The sequence below is a fragment of the Ischnura elegans genome, chromosome 2, assembly GCF_921293095.1.
Source record: "Ischnura elegans chromosome 2, ioIscEleg1.1, whole genome shotgun sequence".
Lineage (NCBI taxonomy): Eukaryota > Metazoa > Arthropoda > Insecta > Odonata > Coenagrionidae > Ischnura > Ischnura elegans.
The window spans coordinates 31,898,484-31,910,943 of record NC_060247.1 but is presented as its reverse complement, the minus strand read 5'-3'; the positions used below and the strand labels follow the sequence as shown (position 1 = coordinate 31,910,943).

General features: G+C 38.4%; 1 protein-coding gene across 1 annotated transcript; it reads right to left on the bottom strand.

Annotated features, from left to right (window-relative positions):
- Positions 1-5: 5 nt before the first annotated feature.
- On the bottom strand, positions 6-10,935 carry LOC124153550 (serine protease snake-like). Its single transcript, XM_046526777.1, has 7 exons — positions 10,799-10,935; positions 7,009-7,227; positions 6,380-6,465; positions 5,982-6,091; positions 4,892-5,175; positions 3,452-3,621; positions 6-1,493 (listed from the first exon to the last, which is right to left on the bottom strand). The coding sequence occupies exons 1-7, from the start codon at positions 10,899-10,901 to the stop codon at positions 1,326-1,328; spliced, it is 1,140 nt and encodes a 379-aa protein (XP_046382733.1). The 5' UTR covers positions 10,902-10,935; the 3' UTR covers positions 6-1,325.
- Between the last annotated feature and the right edge of the window lie 1,525 nt (positions 10,936-12,460).

The following is a 12,460-nucleotide window of genomic DNA, read 5'->3' as shown; positions in this document are numbered from 1 at the left end:
TAGTCTAGAAGTCTTAAGTGCAAATTTATTTTAGGAATTCATAATCACAAAGTTTTTGCTCACCACATTTATGAATATGAAGAGCAGGTAACAAATATGGCACAACTAGGGTTGAAGGAAGAGGTGAATCAACTTTTTTTAATTGCATACGAATTTTATAGCAAAAATGAAACAGAAGTGAGAATCTTCATTATTTTTTACCATTTAATATTATCTATATTATAAATTTCAAATTTATCTTTCTACCACCACCACATCGCTATGGATACTGCGACAAATTACCATTAGCCAAACGTTTTCAGTTTGTTCTTTCTTACTAAAACATTGCTATACATCTTTTTATAAGTTTACAAATTAAAAGTGATAATCATTTATACATTTAAATATCAAATGTAATAGCTCCCGCTCTCATTAATATTTGAAATTCCTGATTCAAACGCCTTTCCATTTGAAATTACAACGCCTATAGAAATTGCCCAATGAAAATGCTGAAAAACAACTTTAATATCCCGTTTTGATGAAACATATAAAATAAAGATATCATTAGTCCTTTATTTATATGACAGATGTCATTAATGCCGTTCAAGTATATTTCCATAAAATTTAAAAAGGCAATTATTATTAAGTGGTAAACCTATTTATTCCGGTAATACTTATATTTTATTATGCTAAGGGGTAGAAATAATATGGCGAAATTATTCTGAAATGCTTTTCTTAGTTGATATATTCAATCTGAATGTCACTAAAATAGTGGTGATGATGAATTTTTGGAGCCCCAAATACGTATTACTGTATATGCAGCCTTCATTAAGAAAAAATTCGACCATTCAGCGTCATACACATCTCATTTTACTGCAATCATACAACTATTTAGCTGGTTCTGGTAAGGAATAACCTACCCATGCGGTACTCGAACCCGCAACCATCTTTTTCTTAGGTGAGGTCTGAACTTCGCCGCCACCGATGCCGGCAATTAGGTAGCTACTGACAATATTAATGTTTGAATTCGTTATCTGAATATAACTCAGCTTCTATAAGGCCTAATACGGAAAATAAATGTTCAAGTCGCGTTCCATCCTTCCCTGCGTCTCTTATGGCCCCAACGCTTGGAAGATCCCAAAATCTTATAAACTCTAAGCATAATGTGGAAATGGATTTTTCTGAGTTGAAACGTTTGGAATCAAATCTTCTTTAATTTGTTAATAAATCTATCTAAATATAATCTCTTTGACGTTGAATGATCGACATTCTTTTGGTGATTTCCATGCAAATAAGACTTCATGAATATATTCACTTCTGCGGAATGATGAATATAAATACAAAACTCATGAGGGCCAGACATTGTCCTCTATCCACTCCAGGTAGGCGGAAACTTTCATGTAGACGGACGGAGAATTGGCGAAGGAGCAAACCTTTCCAAATGAAGTGACTCCCCAGACCTCATACTGACAACCTCCCCTCACAGGAAACTGAAGCGGTCCTCCGGAATCTCCCTGAAATAAAAAAGAAAAGCATGATTAGAGATCGGGAACCATTTGTCTTGCGTAATTTATCACGCGGGGGTATAATTATCTGACTTGTAGCGAACCAAAAAAAGGGGGGGTACGACGCTAAGCAAAGGGCTCAACATATTCATTTCCCTACTTTTAATATCCATGGCTATGACCTACTTCTAACAGTCCCAAAGTTGATGTGATTCATTATTTGTACTTACCATCTCTTGTTCAATAGGAACGTGAACTTATATTTAAAATTAGAATGGAGTGATTGAAATCTTTATTAAAATTCTAGCGTATTAAAAAGTTGTTGGCTTGAAAAAGTTGTTTTGCAATAATCCGGTGTTTCACGCTTTCATTCAGATGTGGATGTTAAAATTGCTTCATCAGGATAAAATGTAGTAAATTTGATCAGGTATGGTTAAACTGCCAATTCATGGAACGAATGTGAAATATATGTATTTTACTGTATAGGTTATTGAATGGATAAATACTTACTAGTGAAATTATTCATATATAGTCCTTAAACGTACACTATTACTTCCCTCTTGAACCCAATTTCTCGGCCTCGACGCCGGCGGGAAAAATTTCTCCAATGTTAGAGTGAAGGTATATTGGAATTAGTCATTTTCTGTGGCTGGATGCTCTCATCCCCGACGTAAAAGGCTAACAATGGCTGTCTCCCGGGGCATGGAATTAGCTTAGTAATACCTCGATGCTAATATTACTTAATTTTAGGATACTTTAATGATGTAGAGACGACGTGTTCTGTTTGAGACAAGAGCTGGCGTTTTCCTTACGAGATAAAATACAGAGAGGAAATGCAATGAACTTGTGAACCATCCGTTGGGAAAATAAAATCGCCTTAACTTGTCCCCGGAACACCATTTCTTAATTCACACTGATTGCTCTTAACGATTAATGTGCAGTAGTGGACTTATATTCTGTGTGTATTTCGATGGCTTCAGAGCACAAGACAGTGTTATTTGAGGCAAGCAGAACGTCTCATGGAAACTCTAACGCATGTCTTGTACCACCTATTACTGAGCCTTTCCCCAAATAGGCTACCCGCTCTTTGACTGACAACATACTCAAGCGCGATCCGATCAGTGGGGAAATTCCGATGACCAGGGAGAAAAGGGAACACTCTCTCCCCAAGCTTGTGATTTTACGCTTTGAATAATTTACATAGCGAGTGTGATAAATTTAACTAAAGGTGACGCGCTGAATTTACTCTCAGGTAGAAACCTTCCACAAGGAAAAACTATACTAAAAATTTCAATGAAACCTGACTCAACGGCCAGCTTCTTTCAACGGTCATGCTATGGGAATCCATTTTTAAGAAATGATGTTAATAACTTATATTATTCATGTATATTTTCCCCTTTATGAGTGGTTTCCTTTTAATGAGTCCACAACATTTGTGCTGGTAAGTTGCTTATTTATCTGCTATTAAAAGTATAAAAAAACAGATGAGGACCTATAACTCTTCATGTATCACCTATTTATATATTGGATCGGGAGCGTGATACATAGGGTGTGAGTTATAATGAGTGGAAATCTGAGCTTATAATCCTGGGTGCTAGGTTCGAATCCTGGGGGAAGCATTCGGGAATAATTCCCAAGCGAAAATTTTCTAAATGCGAGTATCCCAGGAAAGGAACTGAATGTGTGTCATTCGCAAACCTGTAGCATGTCTGGGGTGAGTTCGTCCTTCACCAATCAAACCAATCCTCGTGGATAATTAATGAGGGAATCAATCTATTGCGAGAGATCTATACCAACTGGAAGACCAGAATTCATTCCAATTTCGAACTTTATTTAGATCCTCCGCTATATTACCAAAAATAATTTTATTAAATTTTATATATACTATTTTAATAAAGAAATATATTCGGAAGTCCGAAAATAAAAGGAAATACACGACCGATCAGAATGCTTTTCATCGTATTTACCTGACAAGTGTCCCGACCTCCCTCCAGGATTCCAGCGCACAGCATCGTCGAATCAATGCCTCTTTTCAATTGACTTGTGGACCTTATTTCAGCCTCAAAAGTTTCGTTACACTTGGCCTCGTCAAAGACGTCCAATGACACCTTCAATAGCTCCATACTTGGGTCCTCACCTAGAAGAGGAGTAATTTTTCATGCACTTCTCAATAAGGGGTCAATATTGTAATTGAAATCTATAGTTCGTAATGGTTATTTGGAGGAGGCGACCGACAGCTGAGGTCATTAGCGCCATGAGGGAGTGGTAGGTAAGGAAGGGTGGAGAGAAACCCGGCTTCGGCGTTAGCCTGCTCTTAACGAAAGGGGCCAAGGGGACCACGGCTTAACGTCCCATTCGACGGGCGGAGTGTTGTCCTTGAAATGTCCTTCACACAACATTCAAGCTGGGATCGGGCAGTCTCTTAAAATTCTCTGCCACCGCCGGGATTTGAACCCTAGCCCACCGAGTGGGAAGCCAACACTCTAACCACCACACCAACCCGATTCCCCCTGTAGTTCATATCATAATGTTAGTCTTGTTTTTCACTCATATGGACTTTAAAAAGGTTATGAAAAGAATTCAGGGTTATACATATTTCAAATAGATTTTTACCAAATATTAATACAGGGAACCGATAAAGCCCTAAGGGAGTAACAACTGAGATCGCTTAGCGATTAAAATAACCTAGTTTTGTAGGATGATTGATTCCGATTAATGTTATGGATAAGAGGTGTGAGAATTACCTTCAAATTGACTATCACCGCACCGAAGGGAAATTTTCATGATCATTATTCTCAGTGAACCACAATATTTAAGGAATAAAAGAACAGTTTATTACGACTCAACCATACCATTGCGATGCTTTAAAGTGGAATTTGAGCATTCCTTGTAAATAGGTTGGATAATTCGCAAATTAACGAAAGAACCACTGAAATTCCCAAGTGCTCGATCAAGATTAAACAAAGGTATATATTTTCAAACAGTAGTCACTAATTATTGGAGAGTACTTGAGTTACGGCGTTAAGTGATATTATGTTAGAATGACTATATAACTGCCAAAATTTCAAAACCCCAATTAATCATGGGAATTAAATGAGAGAATTATTAGTACTCAAACTGTCTACTGCCCGCAGCACCGCTCAAAGTTATTGTGGTTCTTCATATCTTCTGTGCTACTTTATTTTTTATTTCGCATTCATGTTAAATAACCATGGGGTGCTCTTATAATAATTGCTAAACCTAGCCTTCTATTAATATTGTTCCCCTCAAAGATCTTATCTGCATAAGCCTCTGGCTTGAGAGTGACCGTGAGATTGAAAAATACAGCACCCAAAGCCTCATATTCCCTTTGTAATTTCCTCGCACCAATGCATACTCAGTTAAGATAGCCAATGAGTATCACTTACCAAAGCCAGTGCGACCCCATCCTGTAGCAATGTAGTAGGAGTATCGAAATGTTTCGTATGTATTCAAGCAAGCGGGGTGTAATTCCTTGCCACTAAAAGGCCTTGGATTTCTTGTTATCGCTGGTCCTATCTCAAGCAGTGCAACGTCATCGTATTTAGCCGGTGGTTTGTATCCAGGGTGACGAATCCTCCGAAGAACTCTGTGGATTTGACCCGTTTCACCCAAAAATGTTTCATTCGACGCCAAACTCACAGTTCCCAACAAAACCCATTGAGGTGGACCACTGAAATGAAAATAAATACACTTATTCAAGAATCCTTACCTTAGATCCTTCCCTACGCAGATTGTAAAGCACTTACTGAGTCATAAATTGATCATGATCTATTTGGCAATGTTTAATATATTACGAACTAGCTGATGGTCATTAGTAGTACCGTTTTTTAAATAGTTGACCTCGGTTGAATGATTCATATCCAAAATTTTGCATAAAAAATCATGTTGTTCATTCCACTATTTCTATTCTGCGAAAGTCCCTTTGTTCATAGATTTCTTTCGAGCTATTACTCTTCTGGATCTACAGGAATGAATTAGTGCCTTCATATTAATTCTTCTCCACAAATTATGAACTTATTGTAAGTTGGAAATAATAACAATGGAAAAATAATCAATGGCGTTTGATTTTTAGATGTAAAATCCAAGTTCCTCAAAATTCCGGAATTCCACCTTTTGGATCTAAAGTTTTCAAAGAAAATATTCATAATGGGGAAGGCCTGTACTGATTTAATATTTTTTTTCGGTAGGTTGAAGCAAAAATATATAAACCAATTTAAAACTATTTTTCGATGTAAAATGCAATATCTAGGGTTGGGGAAAGGTACTCTAGGATATTTCGTTTCGTTTACTTTGGACCGAATGGCGCTTTTTTGCACAAAACGTCTAAGGAAAAAAATAGTCAAGGAAAAGTTTTGCGATCAAAAATGTCCTGCTTTGAAGTACAATAAAGCTACCCATCCTGTACCATAGTCAACAATTTTTTCCGCAGGCATTTTGATTTTCAATAAACAAGTAGCCTAAAAGGACAAAACTTACTCTCTCCCTCCTGATAAGCAATGAGCAGCTGTTAGAACGAAGTTTTCGCTTATAAGAGAACCACCGCATTTCCAGCGAATGTTATTCTGTGAACCATACCCAACAGCAGCCTGGAAGAGAAAATAAAATCAGATAATTAGATTCTGAAAAATTCTGAAATTAGTGCCATAAATAATATTTTTATGTGAAAGAAATTAAGAAAACAAAAGTATCAAAATAATAGTAGTGGGAAATGCAATTTGTTTCTCATTTATTTACAAGAGGAATGTTTGAAAGTAAAATACGCCATTCAAATTTGGAGTTCCATCAGACATACTTCAGATAGTGAAATATATTAATTTCAGTTTTCTTCCCCTCGAAGGTGTCACTATCGCAATGGGACGGGTAAAAATTCTTACCATATGAGGAAATTCATCTGGTATTGCAGGTTTCCCACCCGCAACTGCATATACTTCTGGACAAGGTTCACTATACTTTTGGCACCCTTAAACAATATACAAATATTTGTTACGATCCTGGATAACCTATATCACCTATATAAATCTCTATAGCTAATCATTTAACTCGTAATCTTTATGGCATTTGCATAATCAAATTAACTTTTGCAAAAGAATAAATTTATACTTTCAGTATGTTTCCAATAAATTAACGAGACGTAAATTTTCGATTAATAAGAGATTTAAAAGTAGTCAATTAGTGATTCAACTTGTAGGTTGGCTTGCAACTGTGAGGATTGAGCACACCCTGGGCTTACAGGCTTGAGTTACAGGCGAGTGGAAGCCAGGAGTAGCAGGGGGCGATTCTATCTCTTGCCTACCTCACCCTACGAGGTAGGCAAGAGATAGAATCGCCCCCCAATGGACTTGGACCCGATATCCGTTATAAGTAGCTCAATGGTCTACCCGCCAGGCAACCACGCTCCCGTGTGAAGTTGCTATGAGATATTAAAGTAATGCAGTTTAAAAGCAAGCGATAGTTTGATATAAGAATTTCGGGGCTTGTTTTTTTTTTAATTTAGAATACTTGCAAAATCGGGCCTTATCTCCGGGTTCTCTCGGTGGAGGGGTGGTCACTGGAGGAGTCGTGGAGCTATCATCTTGGGGCAAGCAACAGACAATGGGCTGACTGCCTTGGAAACTGCAGGTGATCGGTCGAACGCCACTGGTCAAAGCGGCTTGGGCACTCGGACACTGGGTAATGGCTTTACACACTCCAGGTCGGCGCCTGGAGTCAACACAACTGTCCCCTGCAGCGCAAGCAATGGCAGGATTAAAAAAAAGAAAAAAATATATATATTAAGGAGAGGAAACTGATATATTTTCACGTTAGTTGCAATCTCATATTCGCCATTTCCTCCTTGTTGACTATTTATAAATAAAAACGAACTTATTTGATCGAAAATACTGAAGTTGCATGCGAACAGCTACGTCAAAAAGAGTGTCATGTTCCTAGTTTATAATGATGAAATGTGAACTTTATCCTATACATAATAGTGTAATTATGTACAATAATGCCATTGATTCAATTGTAGGGACTAAGAATTGAGTGATATTATTTATAGCATAATTGAGGTAAAATGGGTAGTTATGATCGTAAAAGCCCCTCAATGGATTGTCTTTCACCTCGTTTAGAAATAAATTGGATGCCAAAATAATCGATACTAATCTAATCATGTAAAGTTAATATCATCATAAAGAAACTAATGCGACCCCCACACTGCATTTTTCTACGGTGGTTACGTTTGGATGAAGAACATCGAAAAGAAGAAAGTTGAAATTGATAAAAACATGCAGTTTAGGCCATAGTCTCTTTAGTTGCCATTTGCTAGGAGTCTATCTCATGGTAAATACATCGAAGAGTACTCACCATGGCAGCGCAGTAACCAATATGTGAGGCCAAAAACCAAATCACTAACCTCGGTGCGAGTACACGAAATGGAATGAATGAAATATTAAGATATTTTTGAACTTCTGTCACTTCTCTTTATTCATGATAATTCTTCTTAACCGAAACAAAATCCAACCGTCATAAACAATATGAAAACAAACGCTATCGTTGTAGCAGTCCAATCCGACCTGTCGCACGATCTCGGATTTAGCCATTTCGATCTTTGTACCATGCGCAGAAGATGATGATCCCTCTAGTTCACATTTTGCTATGAAGAATCACTATCATGCCATCGATGTAAGGAACTGATATGTTATATATATAAAAGGGGGAGAAAGCTAAAATATGTGAGCACCACCAACACATCAAAGGAGGATCCTACAGACGGCCAGATGGATGTGGTGTCACCCACCGTGCATGTAAATGGGTTTATTAAAGTCACCACCCGCCTCACCGACGGTAGACCGATCCGAATTTCACTATACAACTCTAACTCTACAACTTACTTATACAACTCTAACTAACTCTATGACCTTTGACCCCCATTGAGACCTCGGTGGTCAAAAAATCAACAATACGGATCTATGAACTGAAAAACCGACATTGGCACCCTTCAAAACCTACGTTTCGACACCTTAGTTGTCACGATGGCCGGACGTTTACCTCTATGACCTATGACCTCCGTATTAACTTTGGAGGTCAATTAGTGAATAATACGGGTATTTGGACAATATCAATGACTTGGGCACCCTATAAAACCCATGGTTCGACACGTTTGTTGGTATGCTATTCTTTTTGCCACTCTTATGAGCTTGACGGTGACCTTACTGGGTTAACGGTTGAATTTTAGTAAATAAAAGTGTTATTTTCGTGTTTCTAGGGTCCAAAAACCTAAGAATTGACATCTCGTTCAATGAAATTCAGACTTTTTTCTATATCGATTTTTTTTAACATTGAAACCCCATAAGGCAAATTCAAATTTTTGGCTTGGACACACAAAGGTCAAAATTGTAAAATTGTGCTTAAACTCAAAAAAACTTAGGACCTTTTCCCATAAGTATGCCAACTTTCATGAATACTGCTCGATGCAAAAATACTAAAATTGCAAGTCAAAAATGACACACGACTCTTGGGACAGTCTGTATATCTATCACCCCGTAATGCTACTTCCGGTTGCATCCGACTCGTCCTTTGCGACGTTATCTTATTAGCCTTTGTTACGTCACTTCATACAACTTCTGTGGTTAGACATCTTGCCGGGTAGGCACACCTCTTGACACGTTAATTGGGAAAACGGAACTCTACACGTATTCTACACTTGACAATTAATTCTCTCGGTGCGAACCTTTTTACTAGAGTACGCGTTCACTCAAAATTTTTGGTCTACGCACGTACATACACACACAACGATCAATGTTATGGTGCGTAGTACAAGCTGATCTCCTGCGCGGTATACGGAACTCGATATCGATATAACGTCACCACATCTGATTTGTTCCTAAAAATCCTGCTATCCGATCATGAATTCCGAATTCCCCACTTCTATGGGTCCACTCCACTTCGGTCGCATTTTAATCGGTTTTCAAAAATATCCGCGGTGCAGTGATGAGTGCAATGCGATCCACTTTTTTCCAATATTTCGCAGTATGGTCTTTGAAAATGAGAGGAATAGCATTGAAAAGTTATGAATTTGATGGATCACATCCTCATAAACATAAATTTCGATTAATACCCCTGATTAAACCTTGTTTCCCCGTGAAACTCGGATCAATTTGTCCGTTAACGACGCGAGTGGCGACTTTTGCAAACCGATTTAAATGCGCGGTGGCTGACAACACATTTCAAGGACTACTTGAGGATCCTCTTTTGTAACATTCGTGGGTAATATCCTCCCCGAGCAACGCGGGATGGCCTGCAAGTGAAAATAAAAGAACTGGACGAACAATTTTCACGAGTAATCGAATGCGTCATGAGAAAGCGCAGGAATTATGAGTGGATCTGAATGAGTTGCTTCAAGATATTCCGCTTAATGAGTGGTGACCTTTACTGACACTTGAGTGGCGTTCTGCTCGTAGGGAAAGCTTTCTATAACCACTTTTACGAATGCTAACCTGACTAGCAGTGTTAAAATTCAGTGATGAGTTACTAGAGAGTTATCGCGTTAAAATGTCATGATTAAACTCTTTAAGTGGTCATTTGAATTTTACTTATACGTACTAATCACTCGGGTAACATTATGCGCATATTTATATTGAAACAGTTCAGAATAGGACCGCACGGACAAGGAGGTTACTAATAAATAGATATGTTTGAGTTCAAGCAAAAGGTGATAGATGTTGGTTCTCATACAACATGCACACACATACTTTTTGGGTACATATTTTTAACAAAATATAGCCTAAAACCTTTTGTGGGATCGCCGATACACCTAAACAAAGTCAATGGATAGATCGTTATTCAATTTGAGTGGACCCATTCCTGCCTTGAATGTCATGCTAAAGAGGCTTACCATTTCACCAGACACTTAACCGTTGATTTCAAATCGGTCGGCAAAGCTGTTTACGATTCTGAAGCCTGGAAGGTCTTCGTAACGCTGGCCCACAGCAATGAAATATATTTTAAAATTAAATATACATCGAAATTCCAATGTAAAAGTACCAGATGCTGAAAGCATGCCTTTTGTACCTAGTCATTGAGGGCACTTGTAAGACGTTAACGAGGCCTGAGAATCTTGAAACAATCTGGCCTCAAACTTAAAGTCACAAATGACCGAATCATTTCGTATTACCACATATAGCATGTGAAAACTGGCAATGCAGCGGGTGAAGTATCTCCAAATTAAAAGGAAATTACATATGCTGATTGGCTACTCTCCGGAGACGATCCTCCAGCGAGCGACCTACGTCTTGAGTTACGTTTAACCATCTTACCTGGAAACTTTTGCGCGGAGCAAGAAGCGAGCAGGGAGAACACGAATAAGCTGCAGATGTTTATCTTGTACCTAGTGTTCATCCTTGGCTGAAGCGTCTTCATCTCCCGAGAGTCAGGTGGATACTAACCGTTTTCCATCGCCTTTCCACTTTGCCTTGTATCACGTGACCGGTTGCCGTAACCTCGAGCGATTTGCCCGTTCAGTGGCGCATTTTTCAATTCTTTTTTTTTCGAAGATGATTTTACTAAAGAGGATTGCGTGTTTGTGGCAGGGGAACGCCAAGAGAAGGAGTGGGCTTCGGACCGGTGATTCTGCTCTCGTGAATACTCAGTTCCGATAAAAAAAAACTGCGAAGCAAACGTTATTTCACTGAGCTCTAAAGAAATGAAAACCACACGGTGATGTCAATCGGAAATATTTTGCCACAGGAAGAAGGGATTTCACCTTTCAAGAATTTTATGGTTCGAGATTTTGGCGGACAGAGCATCAAGGTTTCTTTGTCTGACTTCATGGATACGTAAATGTATTCTCGAACAAAACGTTGATCTTGTTTCAGAATTCTGTCACTCTTGTGGCCATTCGAAACTTAGATGGTCTCTGGCCTCACCTAGTGCCTCCTCCACATTCTACCGTCGCCATATCCTTCTTTGCATCGTCGCCGCAGCGCATTTTCGTTCTTTCTACCGGTCTTTTACCTTCTGTTTACAAACTAAATCGAATCTTGAATTTGTACGTGGTGGAAGGGCTCCAAATTATCAAAAAAACACACTTCGTTACTTCCACAATTTATTATTCTTTTAATTCTATTTTTTTACCGGTTTCGGCTGTTGCGCCATTATCAAGTGCACAAAATATAAAAAAAATATGGCGAGGACAGGTTTATATTTACTATGGTTTTTAATGGAGGGGGGTTGGTAACGAGCGGGGATTCGTATTTCCTAGAGGGGAAACAAAGTTTGTCTTTCGGGTTGTGGGGGTGAGGGATTTAGGAGGGTGATGAGTAATAAGGGGGATGGGTTGGGAGAAGTTATGTCGTTAACAAGGCTTCCGTTTGTTGCAATATCCCGAATTTTCAAGGCATCCATCCTCCTTCCTTAACCTTTAAAATGGAGTATTTCTGGATCGAAACTGCTTTGGACCCCATTTCCAAGAGGGGCCGCGCCGGGCGAAAGCTTACGTATCATCCTTGTTCTTCCAGCATGCCTTGTGTTTCTTCATCCTTGTCATGAAGTTTTGTCCCTTTAGCCGATATAGTATGAATCAAAATTGTTACACTTTAATTTATAAATACCAGATTTTTATTTGGGTTCAATTACATTTTTAGTGTTATTTAACAATCTTCCCAAGGTGTTGTTATTTAAAAAGGCGTCCTTGTATTTATTTTTAGGGACTTTTTGGGTTACAACTTTGGATAAAGGGCCGATAAAAGGAGTTGTTCTTCTGTTTACCCTTTAAAAACTTGTTTCATCATTGTTTCTTCACTTCTTCTATGGAGGTGGCCCAGCCATCTTGATCTCCTGCGTGTGATGATTCCCACGATATTTGGTTCTTTGTATAAGTCTCTTAGCTCTTTGTTTTTTCCGTATATCTTCTTCATTCATGGGACCAAATAGTCTTCGTAAAACTTTGTTTTCAAAGGTCATAAGCTTCTTTTAAAATA